This window comes from Thalia democratica, chromosome 3 (assembly GCF_965202585.1).
Source record: "Thalia democratica chromosome 3, ktThaDemo2.hap1.1, whole genome shotgun sequence".
NCBI classification, from domain to species: Eukaryota; Metazoa; Chordata; class Thaliacea; order Salpida; family Salpidae; genus Thalia; species Thalia democratica.
The window spans coordinates 51,131,584-51,158,612 of record NC_139167.1 but is presented as its reverse complement, the minus strand read 5'-3'; the positions used below and the strand labels follow the sequence as shown (position 1 = coordinate 51,158,612).

General features: G+C 25.9%; 1 protein-coding gene across 2 annotated transcripts; it reads left to right on the top strand.

Annotated features, from left to right (window-relative positions):
* The first annotated feature begins 1,327 nt into the window (after positions 1-1,327).
* LOC145831946 (acyl-CoA dehydrogenase family member 11-like) lies at positions 1,328-26,372 on the top strand. Of its 2 annotated transcripts, none has more exons than XM_082939302.1 (19): positions 1,328-1,443; positions 1,765-1,867; positions 3,213-3,338; positions 7,249-7,407; positions 9,380-9,544; positions 11,327-11,460; positions 11,753-11,888; positions 12,165-12,271; positions 12,881-12,992; positions 13,051-13,110; positions 13,704-13,842; positions 15,183-15,290; positions 18,100-18,201; positions 19,515-19,664; positions 19,860-20,003; positions 20,234-20,313; positions 24,645-24,761; positions 24,984-25,093; positions 26,008-26,372. In XM_082939302.1, the coding sequence occupies exons 1-19, from the start codon at positions 1,337-1,339 to the stop codon at positions 26,114-26,116; spliced, it is 2,268 nt and encodes a 755-aa protein (XP_082795428.1). In that variant the 5' UTR covers positions 1,328-1,336; the 3' UTR covers positions 26,117-26,372. The 2 variants fall into 2 exon arrangements, with proteins under 2 accessions (XP_082795428.1, XP_082795427.1); XM_082939301.1 differs by having other exon boundaries at positions 12,878-12,992.
* The last annotated feature ends 657 nt before the right edge of the window (positions 26,373-27,029 follow it).

Here is a 27,029-nt window from a genome sequence, read left to right as displayed (position 1 = left end):
ATCAAAATATGTTCCTGCACACTTTTCAGCTCCATATTAAAATTTAGATAACCAAATTAAAAAAAAATCATTCTTATACTAAATGAAAAAAGATTATGTAGTTTGATTGATATTTTTGTACAAAATTTTGTGTAGCCTGATGATGAAGGATTCTTAATGACAGCATTGAAAACTTTTTGAGTTGAGTGTGGCAAGATCAAAACCAAGCAGTAAAATTATTTACATATAAACTTGATATTTTACTTAAATTTGATGTTGTGTTATACTTAAATGTACTTTCAAATGTTACAGTGGACCTAAACTGGAATTTAGAACTCTTGTAAGTTTTTTTTTATGAAAACAGGACTCTAAAGAACGTAGAGCCTTAGACTCAAAAAAAATTTACAACTGAATTTGTGCTCTTGCTGGAAAAAAAATTAAAATCAGTTTGATTTAACCAATTTAAGAATATTTGAACTAAAATTAACTGTATTAGAAAAATTCATTTAATATTCAATTAACTTAAAAATGTTTAGCATAGTTTTTAGAAGATACTCAAAGATTGTTTGTTAAGTTTTAACTAATAAGTTGTTCAACTTTTTTAGTTTAATTTTAGCAATGAAAAGATATGTATGTTTTAAACTTTTATTGGTCCTTAACTAAGTACACCTTTAAAGATTGTGAAAAAAACAGCACATATTAACCATGTCAATGTTTATAACAGTAATTTTGTTTTTGAAGGTTTTAATAATACTGTTAATAATTATAAGTGCTTTATTTTTTTCAAAGACTCTACTTGTCTAAAATTACCTAAATTTATTTTTTTAAAACTGTAAATTAATAAATTAATTTAAGTAGACTGTGCTCTTTTTAAGGATAAAAGATTCCTTTATTTACATCTTCTAAACATCTACAAACTGTTACAACACAAAATAAAAGTTTAACTTGCTACTTTTTTAAGTTAAAAATAAACTTACTTTTTAATATGAAAATGCATTAAATCTTTTAGAACTATTAAAGTCTTATAAACTTTTATTATAAAAAGAATTTAATTACTTGTTTTAAAAATACTACTAATATAATGTTGTCCTAAATTAAAATTTAATTTTTAAAAGATTTCCAAGTGTCAATTTGGACAAAATTTTATTCTCTTTTTTTACATTTTTTTAATTTGCAGGGCAATTATTTATTGTTTTTATCATAACAGTTTTTTGAATTTTAATAAAGAATTGTTATTTAAACTTCAGTCTAATATCTGTTATGAAGTTTTATTAACAAAACTTTTTAAAATTTTATTAATCTTCCTATATTCGTACTGTTATATAATTAAAAAAGTTTAGATAATGTTTTAAAAATTATGAGAGAATTAGATATAAAAAAACTTTTGAGTTACTTAAAAGTTGCTCTACCCTGTCGTTTTCCTGAAAATGTAAATGAGGAGAGTCTTACTATTATAAAATTTAGGTTTGTTCTTTAAAAAGTTTAATTAAATAACTTATGTTTAAAGTTTAAGTTTGAAATCGTTTTGAAATTTAAATAAGTTTATTTTGTTTATTTTCAACTAAATTAATTAAAAAGCAAAAAACTCAATTGTTTTTTTTATAATTTAAGTTTTCATTTCGTTCAGTTAACTAAAAATTTACACATTTGTATTTATATGTTAAATTCTTTGACTTATAACTTTTATTTTTGTAAAAATTTAAACGTTTAAATTACTTTAACTATGGAAATATTAATTCCCCGTGTTTCTGTTTCACTTTAACCTAGTTTTTAATAATTTTACAGTGAAGGTCAATCTAATCCAACATATTCAATAGAAGTTGAAAATAGCACAAAAGTTGTACTAAGAAGAAAGCCTTTTGGGCAACTGCTAAAAGGTGCACATCAGGTAAATTTCGTTTTGTACCATTTAATATTACATAGTTTTATTTTAGATACTTTAAATTAAATTTTTATTGATATATACTTATTAATGTTTCTTAAAGAATTTAATCTCGCAGAGTATAATTTGATAACTGTTTTTACAAATTATAAAAATAAATTAACCTAAATAAATTATTATAAAAACATATTTTCAAATTAGATTAGTCAAATACTTATTTCTTTGTTAGTAGTTGCATTTTAGAAATAAATGATTTCATACCTATACAAAGTGGTTTTACTATTTTCTTAAAGTCTTTTTTAGTAGTTTTCTTAAAGCTATTTAAAAAAGTTTTAATTCAGTAATTAAGATACATAAACAAAACTCTGATTTTCAAAGTCATGTATTTTACAAGCTATATTATTATCTTAAAGTTTCCTTTCAAAGTTTCACTTTTTATTTTTATTTATCAATAATCACAATACAGTGAACTGCACAAACATCAACAACTATTAATTTGACATTAATATGGGATTATAGTAAATACTTGCATTTTACTTTATCAGCCGTAACTTAAAAGTAATGTCTTTTACCATTGTTGGGAAAGCTGAAATTTTTTTCCGCCTTTACATTGAAACTGACAATGTCAAAAAAGACATTAAGTTGTGATGATTTAGCTGTGTCATATTTTCCTAACTAAAAACCATAATCTAATGCTTCAGTGCAAAAGTACTGAACCAAGTTTTGTTTTAATAATATAAAGATTCATTTTGATTATGTCTGGCTAATATGTCCTAACCAGGAAAAAATACAGGTTGTAGAATGTCACATGGATTTTTACTAATAGTTGCGTAGTTCATTTGTATTTATTTAAAGACTAACCTTTAAATATTGTGAGTAGGTCTAATGCTGGTGAAAAGTAAAGTATATTTTAATCTTGTTCTATAACTTTTTATTGTATAATACTTACTTGATTTTATACTTGTGCTTTAGTGTATATAAATTAGTCTTTGGTAAACTGTTTACTTAAGTAATTAGTATAGAAACTTAAGATAAACTAAGCTTTGATAGTTTTATTTACCTTTATGAGACAAAGTTTTTTTTAAATCGTGTGTTTATGAAGTACTATAACTTAAATTTTGTATACAATTATTTAATATTTTTAAAAGGACGATGGAATGATCTATGACAATTACTATACCTAAAGATTTAACAATCTAAGACTTAAAATATTTAAATTATTGAACAAAACTGAATATGTAATTGGAACATGTCTATTACATTATAACAAAAGTGTTAACAGATATTTTATAAAACATCAAATAGTTTTTTATAGCAGTATAAAACATATTTAGTTTACCTTGAAAAACAGATAGAAAGAGAATATAAAATAATGAATGAACTATACAATTATGATTTTCCTGTTCCAAAAATGCTGTGTATTTGTGAAGATAAAGAAATTATTGGAAGCTCTTTTTACATTATGGAATACGTTGAGGTAATCTTTGAAATTGTAAAAATAAAAGTTATTGTTTTAGCAACTCCAGTAATTTTTGGGCTTACAGTTTTCCTAGAAATACTAAACCAGAGGTCGGCAAACTGCGGCCCGCGGGCCAATTGCGGCCCTCGAAGGGTAAATCTGCGGCCCGCGAGCACGTTATTTTTTTGAATGGAATGCGGCCCGCGAATGAAATTTTTGTGGCCCGCAAGTATGTTGATGTGGCCCGCTGAGCAACAATATCTTTTAAGTAATTTTTTTTCTGATAATTTGGTTTTATTTGATTTCGTTTTAAGTCATGTATAACATTTTAAAATAATAAAAATACTTTACTGTATTAGCTTAAAAATGTGAAAAAAACAGATTAGCTTTCTAACAGGGTATTTTCTCATTTTCATAATAACTTTCTTCTTACAACAGCAAAAAGTTATTTGAAAAAAGAATGTAAAGAGTGCTTAGATTTAGTAAGTAAGTTATATAATACCTACTTAGTAAATAAACCAAGTGCAAATGTTTTTCATTTTGCACAAAGGTAATGTACAGTAATTAACGAAAATAACATTTTTTAACAGTTTAGGTTGTTTTAAGGTTTTTTTGTTGTCAGTATTCATTTTAAATGTATTTTATACCTAAGTTTTTTTTATAGATGTAAAATTACTAAATATTAATTTGAGTGTACACAAAAACATTTAATATGAAATAATAATAAGAAATAAGTTTCATTTGATTTCGATTTTAACACGTTTCGATTTTTAAGTAGTTTTTTGCACATGCAATGCACACAAATGTACAAAGATGCTCATATTTTAAACCACTTTTTATTTACTGCTTATGTTAGATTAAGTCTAGTTTGTGCATAATTATCTAATATTATTGTATATACATGTAATTTCTAAGTATGTTCAGAAACATTTAAAACAATATAAAGACACAAAAATAGTTTTTGTTATGTACACATTTTTATTTTTTAAACAATGTTTTTTGGCAAATTTAGTTTATTTTTATGCGTTGCATTCTAATATAAAAAATTGTTGTTTTGTGAAACTACTAATTTAAAACTAACTAGATTTAAGGATGATAAATTTAGTAAGTTTTAATGTTGTCAATCGATTAGTTCAAATTCAATTAAATAAATAACTAAACATTGCTACAAACTCAGACTATGACCATTTGAAGACTTTAAATCTCAGGCCAGTTTAGTCTTTTTTTCAGTTATTGACTTGGTATACTATCAAATTCCATCCGCGTTCAAAATGTTTATTTACTAATTTATTTTATATATTTTTTGAATTTTTATTTATTTATTTTTTATTTTTTATTTGTTTTTACTATCACTGTTACCCCTAACCCTTACCCTCGTTCGGTAAGCGGTTCTCGAATTTGACTGGGTGGATTTTGATCGGGTGGATTTCGAACGTTTCTCATTGACTCGATATGCTTTTTGGATACGAAAATATCAGGCTAGTTTTTTGTCACTAAGGCTGGTTTTTTTCTTTAAAGAAAGGCAAATTAACTTATAATGTATGTTTTGGTCAATACACTGAGTTGTTGGTTTGAATCATAATATAAGTTAAGTTTTAAATCTTGCAGCTGGTATAGTTTTAAATATTATTTATACTACTGTAAATAAGTGTGAATGATCAGTGTTGCAAAAAAACTTGAGTCCCGGTAAATCTTGGAATCTGACAATTTATACTGAAAGAATCTGGAAAAATTTTGAATTTGAGAATTTTTGTAAAAACATGAAATTTCAAACAATTTTTAGATGTAAAGTAATGAAATTTTGATTTCAAACAAAAAATCTACCATATATATTTTTATTAAAAAAACACATTTAAAGTAGCTTAATTTAAGAGCATCTTTTTAAAATTGATATTATGTTTACAAGAGTTTTTTTTTCCTTTAGTTTGAATTTATACTGAAAGTAGAAGAAAATATATATATACCAATATAAACTTTCACAAACTTTATATTGGTGCATTGCACCTTTGCTTTTAAAATATATTTACCTATTGCTGTGCTTTGCATTGGAACTAAACCTAGAAATTCTTCTAAAATGTAGAAATTATTAAAAACACCTCAAATTAAAATTCTCAGTATTTGTTGTATCATTGCTCTAATATTAACAGAGTGATTAAAGTCCTAACTTGATATATGCGGCTTTATAATCTTCAGGTATTTATTAAACACGTTGTTTGTTGTCAGTAAAGAAATAAACAAAAATCTTATACAACCGCCAACCAAATTCTTTAAAAAAATTAAAATTCTAAACAGTATCTTCTTTTTGGTAAATAATTTTTCTACTTCAAAACTTGTCTTAATTTTTTCTTCGATCAGTCTGTAGGTACTGAAGATAATCATGTGCTTTGTTGGAACTGACTTAAGCATTTTTTTTTATAGTTTCTCGCAATAACTCCTAAATAACGTTTTTTAATGCTTATAGCTCTTCTTATATTTCGCATTTACTCTTTTCAAATGCAAGATTTTTATTGCAGATAAAGAATTGCTATAATGCTTGATAAAAAATAGCTTTTCTTCTACATTAAAGCTTTAGTAAGCTTTTAAACTTTTGTTAGAAATGTTTAATAAACCCTAATTTTCCATTGAAACTGATTTTAATACCTTTTTGTTCTATATTTAATTCGCTGTTAATAAACTTCGTTATTTCTTTAATTTATGAACTTTCTAATAAACAGGGTTGCTAAACAAATAGGCTAGTTTAAAAGTTGGAAGAATCCAGACTAGGTTAAACCTGTTTAAGACATTTTTTTAATACTCAGGTGTGTGTGAAACTTTTATTTTAAACACTTTGAATAAATCTTCCAATTCTCAGAATAGTTTTCACACTGTAATGTAGTTTACTAATTGTATTTTTCTTTCTTGTCTTCTTACATGTTGTGTACTTTTTTATAATGATGATATTTCAATTAGGTATTTAAGCTTGAATAACACTAAGTTTTAAGCTTTTTCAACTTTAAATAAACTTGGCTGGTTTGATATAACTTAGACATTTTGCTTTTAAAGTGGCAACCATGTAAAATACTAATTAACTACTAATAAGGTATTTTATTAATATATTCGGGAGTAAATCATGTTAAAAAATTGTTTTAGCTTTCTACAATACAAATAAGTATTAGATTTATTTAGTAAATTAATTGCTTAATCTTTTAAAGAGTGTAATTTATTTTAGACGAAAAGTATTATTTTTAAAAGTAAATATCTTTAGAAACATGAAAAAGGGTTAATAGTACAAAAAATGCATAAAAGTGACCCCTAAAATATTTTTAAGCTTGGTTTTTATAGAGAGTTAGGTTATAAGTAAAATGACAAAAATATTAAGTTTAATTTATTAGTCTTCAAGAAAGTACATAATTTATCAAGACTTAAGTACACTAATCAATGTAAATTTATTCTAATATTTATTTATGATTTAATAATAATTATATGTATATCTAAAAGTAACTTGAAATATCAAAGTGAATAACAGTAAAACTTCTCTAGTAAAACTAAAAGCAAAATATTATTTAAATGTCACTAAAACTAAAACTGCGGCCCGCGAAGACTTTTGAAACTTGAAATTTGGCCCGCGAGCACCAACTGCCTGCCGACCCCTGTACTAAACAATAACTTTTACGAGATGTTAATTTAATTTCAAAGTAATTTTAAGGTAATGACACCCTTTAAAAACCATAAATGTTTGATATCTAGAAATATTATACATTTAAACCAATATTTTTTATTTAATGTTCATTTAAAGTATTTGTTACATCAAAACAAAACCAGTTTTATATACTCACAAATATTTTTTTATAAAATCAAATTATTTTTTATGTTAAATCAAATTATGTTTTCATACTTAAGCAAGGTTATTAGATTAAACAAGAAGCATAACTACTTAAACTTTGTACAGGGTACAATAATGAAAAACGCATTAAAAGGATTACCAACAGATCAAAAAACAAAGTCAATGTTACAGACTATAAAAATTTTAGCTAAGCTTCATAGTTTCAATATAGATGAGCTGAACCTTCAAAGTTATGGAAAACGATCTAACTATTGCAAAAGAGTTGTTAGTTAAAGTATTTTTATTTTTTCCTTTGGATGTATTTAAAAATAAGTATAAAAAGTTCATTAAACATGAAAAAGGATTTTAATAAGTTGTTCAATAAGTCAAGAATTTAATTGTTAAGAACAAGCTTTGAGTATAATTTTATTTAGGGAAATCATAAAGAAGTTAAATTTTATGACATAATAAGGAAAAGATGTTCAGTTTATTATTTAAGGTTGTAGGTGAAAAACTTTAGAGTTTTTTGCTAGTGTTTTTTTAGTTAAAAATTTGAATATGTTCTTTTATATTCTTGATTTTTATTAATCTTTTACTTTAAAACGAATACTGAACTACGTATTCTATCTACAAAACTAATTGAAGTTCTATATTTTTTTAAGATCATACTGTTGTACACTGACTTTTTATCAGCCATTAGTGATTTTTAAGCAAAATAAAACTTTGCCAACCCCAACTTAAGCAGTTGTCTACACAAATTTTCCAATATTTACTTTTAAATTGTATAAGTAACACTGTAAACATACAACGTAATACATATAAGTTTGTTCTTAAAATAACAGAAACATTACAAAAAGTAAAAAAAAAACTTATACATTGTAAAGGAACTGCCAATTCAAAGAACTTTTGAATAAAAAAAAAATTGTAAAATAGTACACTTTTAAATTTCAAGTTCTATTGTAACCACACAGAGTTTGTTTTATTAATTAATTGATTGGTACTACTCATCATAGTTTTACACCAACTCGTTTAATTAAACATTTTATAAATACTAGATGCTGTTTTAGTTTACTTTATATAAATCAGACAGTACAGTTTGAGCAATGTATCTATTATAAAAAGAACCACAAACCATTATAATAAAAACTGTACTTCAAAAATAAAAGTTACTTTTGTAAATAGCTTAGAAATAACAAAATTATTTAAATAACAGTTTAAGTGACACTTCAGCTAGGATATATAATTATTTTGTTGTCTGACTCTATATACTTAACATTTAAAATAATGAAAATGCAAGTAGATGCAGTAGTTTCATTACAATACATTATCATATGTTTTTCTTAGCTTAAAGTTTACAGGTATTTAGTAATCGCGTGCCAAACTTTAAAAATAAAAAGATCATTAGCTGCAGTTTTGATAATAACTTAAGCTTTTTTACTTATCATATTATTACTTCAACAACTTATTATGTATTTTTTTTACTCTTCATCATGTAATTTACTTTAAATAAATTGTGACCTTTTAACATAATACAATGTGACTTTTTTATTTTAGTCTTCATGTGACTAATTTCAACAAAGTTCTTTGTAACATAACAAATAAATAATATACAATTTGGGATGCGCTCAACTTTTTTTCGCAGTTTAGTGTTCACATATTCAAATGCCTTAAAGACCACAGATTAAGCAGGCCAGATTTACATGCTCGCAGGCCAAGGTTTTTGCTTATGCAGGCCGCATTTCATCTAAACTAAAAACATGCTCGCGGTCCACACATTTACCTTTTGCAGGGCGCAGTTTGCTGATCCTTAGTTCACCTTATTGAAGTTCAGAAGTAGTTGGATTTTAAACCACATTTTTTTTTAATGTTTTTAATAAAACAAACTATCAAGCTTTTATGCTTTAAGGACTTTAATATGTTGTAGCTAAATGTTTTAGTAGTCATTTTATAGTTAACTTGTATTTATTTTTATAACTAGGATCATTCATTTTTACTGTAATGAGTGTTTTTTACATACTTTTGATTCCACTAAAATCAGTAATATTTATTGAACAAGTGTATTTGTTTTTATTTTTTGTCAAGTAGTTTGCATGTCTTTTGTATGATTGTTTTTGGGATTTGACTTTTTAAAACACCAACTATTTAAAAAGCTTTACCTTACTTCAAACATTTTTTTACTACAAAAAAAGAAACTTTATAGCAACTTCCATTTTTTATAAAGTGTTTGTTTATCAATTCTATATACTACTATATCTAGCTTTCAACCTGGAGTAAACAGTATAAGTCATCAGTAGATAAACCTCTTAATGAAATGCTAGAGTTGATTGAAAGACTTGAAGATAAAATTGACCATATTGAAGACATGACTTCTATAATTCATGGTGACTTTTCCTTGATGAACATAATGTACAGCTGTCAAAAGGTAACCCTATTATTTTTAGGTAATACTAATAACATTAATCAAAATATATCAATGGAAACTAAATTTCTTTACATAATTGTTTGTTGTTAAGTTAAGATTAAAAACTGTTTCTAAACAAATCAATTCAAAATTTTTTTTTTGCTGGTTAAATACGATTTTTATACTAAATCCTTACTTTGTAGACCTCACTAGTATTTTTTTTGTAAATGAACAAGCTTAATGCTGATGTTGATATTTAAAATATTTCAACTTACTTTTCAATGCTGCTAACAAGTTTCTGGTATATTAAAGACAATTTTTTGCTCAGTTAGTTTTTTATCTCTAAATAGTAGATTTTTTTTCGCTTATCGAGCAGATTAAATAACAAAACTTTGTTTAAAGACAAAAAAAATAAAAACTAATGTTTAATTTATCACATTTTTGTTTTAAATAATGTATGTTGTTAATGAAATTTTTTACTCTTTAATTAGTTTTTATTTTAAGTTGTAGATGTAGATATCAAAACTTAAGATTAAGTTTTCTTAAATTTTTATTTTGTTTTAAACTTTAATCAGTAATAAATAATAAATGTTTTTAATGTCAATTAATTTCTGATAATTTATATTTATTACTTTATTCAAACTTTAATAATATTCGTTGTATCTAACACTTTAAAAAAACCTGTCTTGGAAATTGTTCTAAACTGAAGTAAACAGCAAGTCACTTTATTAGTACAAAAAGTTTTACATGCATAAACGTAAGCTAAAATTTTGAGTTTAGATATATGATGACATAGTTATTAACAAAAAAAAAACGTTGTATAGTTAAAGAGAGTTAATACAAACTATCAAAGTCAAGTTGTAAAAAAAAATGTTTTTTAAGTTATTCAAAATATAAATTTAATCGTTTGTTAACAAAAGATCCTAGCGAAACAAGTTCACTTGAATATATAATAATAACAAATTATACAGTATCTTTCTTTTGTTAAACTAACTCATGTTTCTTTGTGTTAAGGGGTTAACACACTTCAGATACTCCTACTTTAGCTTCTATCCTTTCCTTACAGTATTTATTTTTTTACAGAGCTCCATTTAAGTGTGTTAATCCGTTAAAACACAGAAACATGAGTTAGTGTAATAAAAGAAGGATACTGTATAATTTGTTATTATTATTTTTTAAGTTATAGTTTAATAGTTTTAGTATAATTGAAACTTGTTAAAGATTTAAAAAAACAGTTAAGGTTTTTTTTTCTTGATGGTGAAAAGTTTTATAACTTTTTGTTTTAAAATTTCATAATTTGAATTAAAATATACTTTGAACATATATCTATACAATTTTTTTCTTTAAGAGAGTGTACATTTATTAAAATAACGATAGTAATGATTTGAGGAAACACAAAAAGGTTAGTGATTTTAATTAGTAATAAAAGGCGAGAACCGCTCAGTTCCAACGTGCGATCATTTTCCACTCGCGCACAATTCCCACCAGATCAAATCCAAAAACCGCTTACTGACCAAGGGTTAGGGGCTACAGTGGTAGTAAAATAAAAATAAGAAAATTAATAAAATTGGATGGAAATTGTGCGGGTGGGAATTGTTAGTAAACCATAAAAAGTAATGCTTAGTCTATAAAAAAAGGTCTAAATAAAATGATTAATACCGTGTTTTGAAATAAATTTGTTTGAGCATTGTTGTATAAAGTTCCATGAATATTTAAAACTAGTTTTATAAATCTACAAAGAAGTTTGATGTAAGTAAACGTTTGTCATTGACGAGTTGAGGCTTAAAAATAGTTTTAAAACAGAACAAAGTTTCCGCAGTGTTAGATTGGGAATTGTCAACAATAGGCCACCCGCTCATGGATCTTGCTTACTTCTGCATGTTCTACCACGCTCCCGATGAATACTTTCTCGTCAACGATCCCACTGGAAACTTTAGGTTTGTTAGGAAACTGAAGTACTGTGTTTGTATAGAGTACTGTAAATACACTGTGGTTATCGTTAACAGTATAGAAAGTGAAAAAGTATAATTACTTTAAAGATACTATTTAATTTATATTTGTGTTAGTTTAAAAAACAATTTGATACACTATTTTAAAAGTTGGTTAATCAAACATAGTTTGTATTGAAAAAAACGATTAAGTTTGCTAAAGAGCCATGAATGTTACGTTAAGCTAAAATTTAAAACTTTGTTTTTGATAGTCTAATAAAAATATTTCATTTTTTTTTAGAGAAATTGTAAAAAGTTTACCCGGTGAAAAAGAATTAGTAAGGCTGTATTGTGAGTCACGTGGAATAAAATATCCAATCAAAAACTGGAACGTTTACTTGGCATTGTGCTTTTTTAAGCTTGCTTCAATTATACAAGTTTTTTTTTGGTAGCTTTATCTCTGGACTCTTGATTTTTTATTTATTTTTGAGTTACAAAAGCTTTGTTTTAAATTCAAAAAGTAAGTTTTTGTTTACTGTAAAAGTTATTTAAAAACATTATACTGCTTTATAAATAAAAATTTAGCATATTTGAACGTCAACATTAGGTATATATTAAGTACAGGAAAATGATATATTTAAAAATAAAGTCATTTATATTTTTAGCTATAGAATGTTAATTAGTTTGTTTGATTATCATATTAATTAAAATAGGGCGTGTATTCAAGACATCTGCAGGGAAATGCAAGCTCACCTATGGCAGAAGTTACAGGTCATCTGGTTAAACCCCTGGTAGTAACTGCTCTCAGCATCATTCGCAAGTTAGATTTCATCTTTCAGTAATACTTTTTAAGTTCTGTAAATTACAATAGTAGATTCCCTATTAATTCATTGGATTATTGTCACTTAATCAGTGTAGCTAATAAACCTGTAATTACAATGTAAGCATAATATTAATCAAATGTATTTTTTTACCTGTATTATTTACCTTTGTTTTATTGACAACAGAAGCAACTAAATTTACTGTAAGGCTTTGTGGTAGTAATAGTTTTAATTACTTTAAATTGCTAGTTTAAAATTTTGAAATTAATATTCTCTACTACAACTAATAAACCCAAACAAATTGAAAACTATTTTAAAAGTTTAGACTATAAAAAAAAAAATTTAAAGGTTTAAAATTTACAAAATTAAAAAGTCTTAAAAATAATTCTTTTTAAAGTTCTTAGCTATCTAAAGCAGTAGTTGTTTTGAAGTTTTTATTGATTTTTTTTTATTTAAAAATAACGTATAATTAGTCTAAATATATGTTTAGTAAACATCAGCTTTATTAATAATATCACTAGACAAATAGTTTACCATAATTGTTGTATTTGATGTTTTATTAGGTAATGATTAACTAAAAATAAGCTTCAGTTTTTTATCTTTAGTAGCAATCAAAAGCCAGAAATGATATTATCTCCTTCAACTAAAGGACAGAAAACATTGGATCGTGTAAAAACATTTCTAAGTGAAAATGTAGATCCAATAGAGAGTCAGTTTTCTGTAAGTAATTTTATTCATAAATTATTTGTTTTTTTACGAACTTGTGTTTACATTTTAGAAATACCTTGAAAATGATGAAACTCTCAATAAAGCAGCTGAAATAATGAAAAGCTGGAGGGTGAGTTGTAAATTTTATAAACCACTAAATTAATACCAGTTATATAATTTTTTAGTTTAGTGCGATATTTTTTACTGTGGAATATGATAAAATATAATGACAACAGTTTGACTTTTAGGAATAAAAGATAGAAAAAAGTGTTAAGAAAGTTAATTTGTTCATAGCGTTTTTAATCTTTAAATATGACTTTAATTTAAAACTAGTATTTAAAACTTCAAAGTTTTTACATAGTAATTTGTAACTATTACATGGTTTTTAATACTTGAATTGTTATATACTAGGCAATTGTGTTACGTACCTTTAAAAAAAGTTTAAACTTAAAAAAATATTTGAATTTACCTTCAAATTAAATTTATAAATTTATTGATTAACTTATTACTTGATAAAGATTTAATTTAGTTTTTAAGCATAATATAAGCTTTTCCATTTTTAAAGTTTTAAAATCCTTAATTTATACTTTTATAACGTAACAAAGTGATATTTTAATGAAAATCAGACAAACTAAGTACAAATATACAGTCAATCTAAACTTTCAATATAGTGTGCCTAGTTTAATTTTTGCCTATTATAAAACGAGCAATGAAAACTATCAGGATAAGGCGAAGAGTGAAGGGTTATGGAACTTGTTTCTACCAGACGTTTCAGGGTTATCAAATGTTGACTACGCTCACATTGCAGAGCATCTGGGAAGATGCCCGCCCTATTCTTGGGTCTTCAATTGCAACGCCCCTGGTTAATAAAATTTGTTCACAATTAAAATAGTTTGTTAAATTAAAGTAGTCATTGTATTTTAAATTGAAATTTTTTGAATTGAAATAGGGAATCTATTATGAAACTTATAGATAAAACTTTAAATTTTTTATTTCAGCTTTGATAAAATACTTAAAATTTGTTAAGTGTTGGAACATAAGTGATCAGTAATTATACAATAAAATATACAAGACACACAATTTTAATGAAACTAGATATATTTCGAGCAATTTTCATCAGTAGAGTACAAAGCTAATAAGAGATACGATTTTACAAACTTATATAGTAACCAAGTAATCATAAAGTAATCAAGAGATTAATAAAAAAACCAAAGCAAATAGTGACATTTAAAATCATTTAAGATTACTTACGTTTTAATTAATCTACAGTAAAAGTAAACATCATTATAATGAAAACAATACTTATAAAGTATTACGAAAATAAAGAAACAGTATAGTCAAAATCTTTTTGCTTACATAAAACAGTTTCCTTAACAAAATACAAATAGCTTCTAATTTAATCGAAAACATTACTACAATTTTTAATAATTTTAAATCTATTTAGATTATAATTGTTTGCACATCTTGAGTTATTAACCAAATGTTCTGCAGTAGTTGAACGTTTAGATGCATTTAAAACCTTGACTGGTATATCATCTTTCTTATCTAAAAAGCAAAAATTCTCTACACACTTTGGGATATGCTCTTTTATCCTTTTCCTTAGATGTCTTGTTGTTAATCCAATAGAGCTTGCTTTACAACAGCAGCAGTATTCATAAATTACCATACTTTTATTTAAGTTTGATATTGGATCCTTACCACCTGGTGTTAATAGTGGTTTAGAGGTAAAGACGATTCTAGGGTTTGCTGCATAATAAGTATTTATTATCAATTGTCTAGTTTATTTTCTAACATTTCTGAGCTTTTATTAATAAATGAAATTTTTAAAGTAACTACACATTTTTTAGGTCCTAATGTCTTTATTTTATCCAAATTTTTCAAATGTAATTGAATTTTCATTAACTAACTCTTGTGGGTACCCGTTTTTGTTTAAAAGTAACTTGATCTGTTTGATTTCAATTAGTAGCAACTCTGGGGAACACATTTTATGTGCACGATGACACAGAGTTCTGTTAAGATTCACTTTTCTCTTTAAACTACAATTAGTTTGGAAAATCAAATAACAACCTGTAAAGTAATATTTGTTAAGTTACAAGAAAACAGCTTTTAGTTAATTTTTAAATATTAACATATTACTCAAAATTTTGTGACTAAGTATGTTTTATTTACTCTTATTTTTACTACTTTATATACTTTTTAAAGATACTGGAAATATGGAGGTGCTGCACATGTATGGATCTGAATATCAGAAAAATAAATGGCTGAAGCCTCTGATGAATGGAGAAATTAGCTCAGCATTTTGCATGACCGGTTTGTATGTTAAAATTTTTTCTATTAAGATTAGGTAGGTACTTTTATTAGAAATAAAGTTTATCCGTTTCTTGTTATAACGCTAAAAACATTCTGTTGTATTCTTCTAGATCTCTCACTATATTTAATAATCGAGATAACTTTTTAATTAATAACTGAGAAGTTTTTCTTTATTTGGGCTTTAAATTATAAAATATGCCAAATCAATAATTTAATCGTATAGTTTTAAAGTTACTTAAAGCTTGTCCAAAATATTTTGTAAATCAGATTGTTCGAAGCTTTTATGGTGTAAATTTTCACTATTAATTTGATTAAAGTATGTATCAACACATAATTTTTTAAGCCGTTAAATAGTTGTCATTGTTTGAAAACTGATTTTTTTGATTGTATATGTAATAATATCAGAGTTTTCAAAAGTAGGCAATATCGCCCTTAGTAAGCAATTTTTGTTATCAGGGGGCAATAATTAGCCAAGAGTGCAAAAGTAAATAGTTAGCTAAACAGTAAATAGGCGATAGTTAGTTAAATCGGGCAACTGTTTATAAAAACTGTGCCACGGCTCTAATGTAATTGCTTTGTAGCCAAAATTAGCTGTACATTCAGACTTATTGGTTTATCATGTTAAGTTTTAGTACTTTTTGTCGCTGTTTAAATTTATCATAAACTATCTATTTGATTAAACAGAACTTTAATTCTGCTCTAAGCTTGCAAAAAAAAATTGACCTCATAAATAAATTTTTTTTCAGTTTTCGCGTTTTTACTAAGTTTCACACATTTAAAAAATATACACAAGAAATAATTTAAAGTATTTATTTAAAAAAGTTTAAAATAAGTCGTCTTATTCTTAGTAGCGTATCTTAATGTTTTGTAAGTCCCTTTAATGTTATTTTTTTTAATTTATCGTTTATTACAAAGCTTAATTACACATTAAAACCTAGTGCATGAAAGTTATTCAACCACAGTATAAGCCTGAAGTAATAAATTTAGTTTTTCCTTTTTTAATTACATGTTTTTAAACTAGTTTTATTTTTTTTATTAGAAAAATATATTATCAAACAAATTTTGATTAATGTTTTTTTGTTAAATTTGACAAAGTTAGTTTTATAATTATTTTTACAACGGTCTTTATTTATAGTCTTTTTTTCGATTTGCTGCAATAGTAATAAGACTTAACATTAGAACTGATATATATATATATATTTATTTATTTATAAAATAAAGTTAATGTTTAAACTTAAACACTTTCAACTGAGCCCACTTGAAGGGCTTTTAAATAATTTATTCAAATGGCGATTTTAAAAATTCTGGAACATATGTTTCACAAAGCTTTAATTTTTCATAAAGCTTTGATCATCAGCCAGTTAAATTCAAAATAAAAAGCACTGTACTAAACAAAGATACAAAAGTTATGCAAAAAAACAAAAAACAGTATGACGTAATATTGTACATTACAAATATTCAGTACAAGAATCGATCTACCTTCTAACTAATTAAACAACTAAAATTAACGAAAACAACAGTTAATTGACTATAAAATGCTTCAAAATTTGTTGTGTTTTAAGAGAAGCTTTTTTATATGTCGACAAGACGATATAAATTTGCTTCTCTTATTTAAACAACCTTCCTTTTTTAACGCATACATAACGGCTGTTGATTCTTTTAAGCACAGCCTACAAACAGGGTTGTTACCATCTGCTATTGGCTGTGCTCTTTTTATCACCTCCCAAGTTAATTTAAAATCAATGTTTTTGCGCTTAAGGCCGCAAACATACTTCGAAAGCTCAGTTTCATTTTCGTATACACCACCTTTAAAGGATTTTTTATGGTTGGCATACCGAAATCTGAATTGAGTGGAGCATAAGCCGATGTAGAACTTCTTTTCAAGGTCAGAGTTAACTGTTGCCTTGTAAATAATGTTCTCTGACCGGCAATTGCCCCCCTTCAAATTGTATTTACAGCCACCGGCGCAATTACACTGATTTTTGATTGAATTACTTTTGTTTAAAATTCTTTGATTATGTGACTTGATTAATCTCTCCAAATTCGCCATAAATGCTGTAAATACAATTTGAAGGGGGGCAATTGCCGGTCAGAGAACATTATTTACAAGGCAACAGATAACTCTGACCTTGAAAAGAAGTTCTACATCGGCTTATGCTCCACTCAATTCAGATTTCGTTATGCCAACCATAAAAAATCCTTTAAAGGTGCTGTATACGAAAATGAAACTGAGCTTTCGAAGTATGTTTGCGGCCTTAAGCGCAAAAACATTGATTTTAAATTAACTTGGGAGGTGATAAAAAGAGCACAGCCAATAGCAGATGGTAACAACCCTGTTTGTAGGCTGTGCTTAAAAGAATCAACAGCCGTTATGTATGCGTTAAAAAAGGAAGGTTGTTTAAATAAGAGAAGCGAATTTATATCGTCTTGTCGACATATAAAAAAGCTTCTCTTAAAACACAACAAATTTTGAAGCATTTTATAGTCAATTAACTGTTGTTTTCGTTAATTTTAGTTGTTTAATTAGTTAGAAGGTAGATCGATTCTTGTACTGAATATTTGTAATGTACAATATTACGTCATACTGTTTTTTGTTTTTTTGCATAACTTTTGTATCTTTGTTTAGTACAGTGCTTTTTATTTTGAATTTAACTGGCTGATGATCAAAGCTTTATGAAAATTTAAAGCTTTGTGAAACATATGTTCCAGAATTTTTAAAATCGCCATTTGAATAAATTATATATATATTTATATATAAACTTAGTTAATTTTATATATATCTATATACTAATGTTTTTTTTGTATCCAGAACCGGATACAGCATCCAGTGACGCTACAAACATGAGGTTGACCATTTCACAAGATGGTCCCGACCATTACATTGTAAATGGCAGAAAATGGTGGAGTACTGGTTTGTATATATTTGCTAATATTAAAAACAGTTTAAGTAAATAGAACTGGAGAGGAGTTACTTTAGTTTTTAAGTACCAAAATATCATACAAATTATTTGAATTTATTCGAAATTAGCGACAGTTTTAGACACTTTATTAGTCACTTTCAAGCTTTACAACAAATAAAAGAATAATAATAATGAAGTGCATTAGTAAGTGGAGCATGTTGAAAACATTACAGTCACATTTACAACAACAAAACACAATTATATGTAAGTACTCTAATAATAAAAATAAAACACCACGTATATTCAAATCTAAAGTAGTCTATAGGTGTCAATGTTTGAAAAAATGTCTACTTAAAAGGATTCACCTGTGTTTGTTTGAAGAGTAAAAGAACATCTAATGGGTAAAACTGATGTGTCTCATAAAATTTAAAACTGTAATGTTTGTAAAAATACAAAGATAACTAACTGTTAATAACTATAAAGTTTTAAAAGAGTTTCAAACAAAACTGGAAACTAGCATATCTTAAGCTATTTTAATAAAAAATATTTAATTTATTTTGAACAAACAACTTATAAAACTAGGAGCTATCTATACTTTCAGAACTTTTGGTTAAATTTTCTAGTTTGTTTGTGTATGATGTATTTTGTCATGATTCTTTGTAAAATGTGTTAAATTATTTAGTTTGAAAATATTTATTTATTTGGTATAAATATTTTTAGTTACAGTTCATAGTAGATTAACTTTGAGTTGATTGTATATGCTTGGATTTACTAATGCACACTTATTACTATAGTTCTTATAAAGCTTGAAAATATCCAATGAAATGCAGGGTTACCACAAAACCTGGAATCTTTGAAAAACTTGGAATTTGACAATGTAGGCTGAAAAACCTAGAAAAACATGGAATTTTAAACAATTTTTACATGTTAAGTAGTAAAATTTTGATTTGACACCAAAAACCTATCATAGAGATAAATTTTTTTTGTCATCATCAATTTTTTTTTACTAAAAAACATATTAAAAGTAGCTATACAGTATCTTTTAAATGTTTTTATACTACTTACCACAATTTTTAACCTTAAACTTAACTTTAAACTAAAAATAGACCCAAAAAAGTGTCTTTCAAAAACCTGGAAGAAAATCCGAAAACCTGGAAGAATTTTCTTTCAAAACCAGTGACAACTATGTAAGATGTCGAAATGTTGTCGCTAATTTTCAATAAATTTTATTACAATGTGTTTGTTATGCTGTTGGTGTTTAAAAATTTTAATTAACACATACTTTCATAATTACTAGTGCGTTTTAAAGTATCGATTAACCAAGGTGCTGGCAACCCGCTTTGCAAGTTTGGTATTGTGATGGGAAGAACGAGTGGTGATGGAAGCAAGTACAAGCAACACAGCATGATAGTGGTGCCTTTTGACACTCCTGGCGTTAAAGTACTCAGAATGCTACAAGTTTTCGGCTATCATGGTTTGTATGAATAAATTTCACCTTTTTCTTTTTCTTAAATAACACATTTTTACTGAGTTAGTAGCATGTCGAAAAATTATTTTATTTATTAAAATCTAAGTAATGTATCATTTAGTATTCACATAATTTCATTGCTTAAAACATACACTTATAATAACTCATATAATAAACCGTTTCTTTAGAACTATTTTTTAGACGCACCTTATGGTCACGGTGAGATTTTGTTTGAAAATGTTCGAGTTCCCAAGGAAAACTTAATTTTGGGCGAGGGAAGAGGATTTGAAATTGCTCAGGGAAGATTAGGTCCCGGAAGGATTCATCACTGCATGAGAGCAATAGGTTCATTAATGTCTTAAATTTGCAAAAGTTTTCTACTGTGATCTGTCGTAAACACGTTTTTTTCATTGAGTATCTTTATAATTTTTTTTCTATACACATTTGCATAAGTAAATGTAGACTTGCAAAAGTTTTGTTCTGTTTTCTGTTTTATATATACGAACTTATTTTCTGTTTCTTTCTGTTCGTTGAATGCCTTTATAGTTTATTTAACTGTATACAATTGTACGCAGGTTTGGCTGAGAGGTGTTTGGAGCTGTTTGTAAGTCGAACAATGCAGAGAAAAACATTTGGAAAAGAAATACTTCGACACGTAAGTTGTTAATTTTAATAAATTTTTCTTGCGTAAAAGAATTCGTTTAAGAAGCTGATTAAATACTAGTTTCAAAAACTTAAGTGAAATGTGTATTTGTTGAAATTTTTACACAAAAATAACATATTTTACAGTAAGACCAAGTTATTTAGTTGCTGAACCAATAATTTTCAAACTTAGTTTTGTTTATGGAGTAAATTGATTTGTAAATCACATACGAACTAATTTGAAGAACCGGCTTAGTTTGTTTATACCAGGGTTTCCCAAAGTCATTTGCTAAATCGCCCCCTTTTAAGAAATTTGAAAAACAAATCGCCCCCCATGATTTTATGAAGTATTTTTTCTTCTTGAGTACGCACTTTTGAGCCATAAAAGTTGTATACAAAATGTAATTTAGTCTGGAACTTCTTATACACGCTTTTTTGGGCTGTATTGAAAGTAATTTACAGGGCTTGAAAAAATAATTTACAGTTATTATCTTATAAGTCCAGTAAAGTTCATTAAAATATTTAAATATTAAAAAGCCTTTTGTAATCTGTAATCAATTCTATTTAAATATGAACTGTTTTGAAACTAGTGAAACCTTTAGGTTAGTTGTTGACAACATTCAGACAGCAAGTCAATTTTACTAAAAAATCCTTTCTAGTGTCGACTTGTTAAAAAAATGTACTTGCGGGCTGCATTATTTAAAAAACTGGAGCAAAATTGTAATAAATTGATTTACTATTATTGTGATCTAGGAAGTACTATTGTGAACTGAAAATTAAATTAAAAGCGTATTTCAAAGTATTAAGTATCAAAAAGCTAAACTTCATTTGTTTTGCACAAGTAGTTTTCAAGTTACTTAGCGCGCCGAAATTTGACTGGATCTGGACCATACGTTACCCATCTAAAACTTTAACTGAAATCTGACAATATAATAATCTCTTATATAACGAATTTCGGACATTTAGATGTGAATGCTCAGTTACTTATTTAAGTCGCACAATATACTTAAATTATTTTATAAATAGGCATATTCTAAAATTACTTTACCATAGATTAAAAAACTACAAAAGAATGAACAGCTTATTTTACTTATAATAAAATAAATATTAAAACATCATTGCTGATCTATTTTAAGGAAATTTGGTCGACTGGTTGATTATCTCACTTATCTCACATGAAAAGTGGTTCTATCAATAACTTCTGTTAATGCAGAAATTTTTTTAATTTCAATGCTAAATCAATACCATAGATTAAAAAACTACAAAAGAATGAACAGCTTATTTTACTTATAATAAAATAAATATTAAAACATCATTGCTGATCTATTTTAAGGAAATTTGGTCGACTGGTTGATTATCTCACTTATCTCACATGAAAAGTGGTTCTATCAATAACTTCTGTTAATGCAGAAATTTTTTTAATTTCAATGCTAAATCAAAGTTTAGTTTTAAACATTTTAAACGATATGTTTCGTAGTAGAATACCATGATTCAGTATTTGACTTGGAATAACCTTTAAAAAACTTAACCTTAATCCTAACAATAATTTATTTACTTTATTTAAATTTAAAAAAATAGAAATTAAAGGTTTTCAGTTAATTTTTTGTGAACATAAAATAATCAATGAAAAAAAAATTATTAGATTATAATTTTTTTTTTTAACTGTAGCAGTCTTTTCCATGGCTTATTTAGTTCTGTTAAAAAATAAGTTTGTTTTCTAGCTATCAACCTATAATAATTTACAGAGGAAAATAGTGAAAAATAAAAAGCTAGGGTTGAAATATTAAAATAAACAACACATTTTAGTTGTCAAAATATTTTAAATTAAGATTAAACAAAACAGTTTTACTAATAATTTAAAATTTCTTAATTTAAAGATTTTTTAACATTAATAATTCAAGTTAGTAAATAAAAGTGACTTTAAGAATCTTTATAGTGAAATAGTTTAAGTCATTTCAAATAGAGACCTCAAATTTATACTCTTTTAAAGTATAAAATCTTTTTTGAAATAAAAACTTTGATGGTTAACAATATTTTTTTACTTATACAGATTAAACAAGTAATAACGAAATCATTCAAATAACTTTCTTTTAAAAAAATATTTAATTCAATATGCTACAAAAACTTTTAGTTTAATGTAAAACGACAAATATAAACTACAAAATTAACCAAGTCAAAACATAATTTTTAAATTAAAGCTTTAAAACATAAACCACTACTTAAAAACAGTAGACATCTGCTTGAAGTTGCACTTTGGACAAAATCAAAAAGTACAAACTTAAAAATGCAGCATCACTTTTTTACAAAATGGCAAACGTCAATATGTTATGCTGCAATAATGTTATGAATAAACGGAAAAACCAATAAAACATAAAGTAAACATTCATTAAAATAGATTGATCTATATATGCTATTAAGTATAATAAAATTTTACTTTTATTAATACTTAGTAAGTTATATACTTTATTTAAGTTAAGTTTAAGAAAATATAAATTTGCACTTTTTTTGGGTAAAAATGTGCGAATTTAAGAGGAAGTCTACCGTAATTAATATTCTTTAGGCATTAAGCAAACCTGTTGTAGAATAAATAACTTAATACAATTGTTATTATAAAAAGACTACTTAAATACAATACAAAATAGCGTAAATAAGAAATATTTTGATAAATCAACTAAAATTGAAGTCCTTAAAGAAAATAATTTCTGCAATTGAAGTCTTATCTAATGTGAAGGATCAGCTTCATGACTGCTTGCAAGTTTTTCTATACCTGGTGCTAAATCAGTCAAATAAAGCCTCAAGTCACCTCCTTTACAAATACTCAGATTATGTCTTTTGCACAAGATGTTGACAACTGAACTGAAAGCTTTTTCAACAACATAGCAGAAGGAAAAGGTATAAACAACATTCTAACTTCCTCTAAAATGATTAAATACTTTTGCCTTAGTTTTTGTTGAGTCCAAAAGCTTTCATATCGTTCTTTTGAAAAATTTACTTTAAGTTCAAGATCAGGTTGCGAGTTTAAAAAACTTTCCTGTAAGTCAACGTTTACTTCAAAAATATCTGCTTCGAAAAGATCCATAATCCATTTCGGGACGTTTAATTGAAAAACGTCAGTAAATCGTGTATAAATATCACATTTAAGCTGTTCCAGATGAGATGAAAATACTTCTACTTCACCTTCACTTATTTAAAGTTTTAAGTTTTCCAAACTTCCAAACTGTGAAAGCTGATAATTTTAGAAATAATTTCCATACAGTTCAAGTTGGTTTCTGAAACTGATTATTTACTTTTGACTTTTACAAGATTCAAGGTTTTACCTTGTTAAGTTTTTTTCAGATTGTTGATCTTACCATATAAGTCTGACATGTAAGCAATGTCTATTTTTCTTGTAAGAAAACTGTCTGCCAATACCTTATCATTTTCAGAAAAAAATCAATAACTGAACTAAAAACAGAAATTGTTTTTAGGTATTTTATTTACTTAAAATATTTTTTATTTTTTCAAGCACAAACCTTCCTGTTCTATGCGTTTCCATTAGTTGGGAGAACGCTAGTTCTTCGTATGTTGTATCATCATCTATTAAACGCACGCAAACAATTTTTCCGGCAAAGTGGAATCGTGAACCTGCATTGAAAAAAAAGTATTGCACAACACTCGAGCTAACTTTTGTTCAACACATTCTGACATTTCATCTATACGTCTTTTCACGGTGTTGTTGCTTAAAGAAATAGAACTTAAAACATTACTGGTGTTTCTATAATGAATGACTTTTTTCAGAACTATTTTTAAGACAGGAATAATTTTTTTTCCCAATGGTGTGAGGCAGTCCTTGTTTAGCAACTATGAGAGACAGATAATAAGAAGCTAATTGTCCATCTTCAATACTAATGTAGATTTGTTGAATATGTTTGTGATTTTACACCGTTTTGTTTTCTCATCTCAACGTTTTCTGAAAAACTCTACATTCTTATCTATGTATTCGGAATGAAATATGTACTTAACGTAAAAAAATGGACTTATTTTGTTGATGTTTTACCTCAGGGTCAAATATTTAATACCAAGCTAAAACTATTAAAATAACAAGAAAGAAAGTAAAAATTATAACTGCACAAAAATAATAAAATCGCCCCCCATTCGCCCCCTTACTAGTTATCGCCCCCCTTTTCGCCCCTTTACTAAAATTCGCCCCCCCCCCCAACTTACTAAAATCGCCCCCAGGTGGGCGATATCGCCCACTTTGGGAAACCCTGGTTTATACTAATAAACCACTATTAGTAATATTGGTTAGACTAAGATATTCTTTAACAAAATGAAACTTATAATAAACTTTTATTATTAATACAGCAAGTAGTGCAGCACCAGCTGGCGGAGAGCAGAATTCGTATTGATCAAGGAAGATTGCTCACTTTAAACTGTGCCAACGCCATCGACCAACACGGAGCGAAAGTTGCGAGAAAGCATGTTGGTAGTTTATTTTATTCTAATTAATTCAACTTTTTTTTGTTTTGATACAAAATATTATAGTAAGTTTATTAAAAAAATAGTTTGTATAATTATATTTGTTTTACAATAAAGTTCAATGTTAAATATTTTTTTAGTAATAATTAATTATTTACATTTAAACATAAAAGTGTGATGAAACACAAAAAAAATAACAAAAAATTACATGCTTTATGGTTTCAGATTGCAATGATCAAGGTGGCAGTGCCAAGAATGCTTTGTGACGTCATAGACAAGACAATACAGGTACACGGTGGTGCGGGGGTTTGTCAAGATTTTCCTCTCGCCCAATGGTTAGTTTATTTCGATTGATTTGTTAAATTAGTTTGTTTCGTAATGCTAACAACTTTTATAATGTAGCACAACAAAATCTACAATTAATATTTATTGTTTAATATTGCTAATAAAGTATAAACTCATGTTAGGTTTTAAAATTATAAAACACTCATTAATTGCATAAATTCCATACTTGAAGTACTTATATATTTATATGTGTTCAGAGCTACATCGAACTTTGTTATAAATTTAATAAAGAGGAACGTTAATAGTTTTAATCGTCTAAGTACTTTTAAAATTCTTGTTATATATATTTGTTTTAAGAGAGTCTTTATATTTTAACAAGAAGACAAACAAAAATTATTTCTATCACAATTACTTATCTTTGCGCATAAGCAAAGTTGCTTTGCAAACATATTCTAATTATAAAAGCAATTTTTTTTATGGGTTGTATAATAGTTTTCAATTAATAGATCGATAAAATATAAGTTATGAATTAGATACTAGTAAAAGTTTTAACCCATTTTTATAGTTTAATCCAAAAACTAAAAAGAGTTTTAAGTAACTGAAGACATGTGAAGCATAGTTTAACATGTTTCAAATATTTGAATATTTTTTTTTAATGTTAAAGTTCAATCACTTTATAATAAGCTAATATAACTTTGATCAATTAAAAAGTTAATATACTTTGATATAAAATTCAGTTATTTTAAGTTTTACAATAAACTCAGAATCACTGAATCTTATGAAAAATGTTAAACAAGTAAATTGAAAAAGTAATGACAAGTATTTTGTTTGGTTATAAAATGTTACTAAGAAATTCGCTGAGTATACTTTTGTTTATTAAAACTTGTTTATTTTCAACCTTGTACTGAATTAATTATAAACGTAATGAAGTAACAATCAATTATGATTTTTTATTCTTATAAAGGTACGCGTTTGCAAGAACATTGAGACTTGCCGATGGTCCTGATGAGGTCCATCTGGACACAATTGCAAAACTGGAAATCAGAGACCAAATGAAAAAATCTAAGTTGTAAAATATGCAGTTGAATGAAAAAAAAAAACATTTTGATTACTTCTACAATATTTAAAGTTCATTTGTCAAACTTTTATTTTTAATCTTTTTGTGCGTTTTTCTGTATGGTCTAGCTAAATTATGTAAAGTTAATGATTAACTTCTTACTTAATTTTGATTTTAATATCAATGTTTAGTAGTGAAAAACTAATATTTTTAATTTTTATAACTTATTTAGGGTAAAGTATTATTTTAAACAAACGTGCCAAAGTCTCGTTGTGCAATATTTTTTAACTTGTTTAAGTACAGAGTAATTTCTTTCTAATTTTTTAATCAAGAGTTTTAATACTAGTTATGTTTCAATATTTAATAGTGTTGATATTTTCGTATTGACTATCAATAATCATAACTTTTTTCTCTTTTGTTTATTAATAAATCTTTTTATTAACTTATATTGTTTCTTATTTTCAAAAGTAAATAAAATAATAAATAAAATTTATATAAAAAATTAATATACACCTATTCAAATGAGTTTTAAAGGTGTTTTCAATAGCATTTCGCAATTGGGTAACTTCTTTAATGTTGTTATAGTAGCTGTAACAACTAATTGAGACAACTTTTTTGAATTATGATGCAGTCATTTCAGTATAAAAAATATTTCGCGTACAGCAGAAATTTTATAACACGTTGATTTTGTTTAAGCAAAAGCTTTGAAGTAAAAAGATAGTTTAACATAAAAATAAATTAATAAATATATATTTAATTTACAATTTAACTAATAAGGTTAGATTTAAATTTAGTTAAAAAAATTAATTTAGTATTTATTAGAAAAGTTTTGTAAAAAGAATAGTGAGTTTTCTGATAAGTTTGGATAACTAGTCTTCAAAAAGATATAGTTAGATATTAATAAACACACAAGCATTTTTTTAATAAGT

Coding starts and splice junctions, on each gene's coding strand:
- LOC145831946 (XM_082939301.1), top strand. CDS start 1,337: ATGAGAGAATTAGATATAAAAAAACTTTTGAGTTACTTAAAAGTTGCT. Junction 12,272..12,877: donor GCTCTCAGCATCATTCGCAA/GTTAGATTTCAT, acceptor TTTTATCTTTAG/TAGCAATCAAAAGCCAGAAA. Junction 12,993..13,050: donor CAATAGAGAGTCAGTTTTCT/GTAAGTAATTTT, acceptor TTTACATTTTAG/AAATACCTTGAAAATGATGA.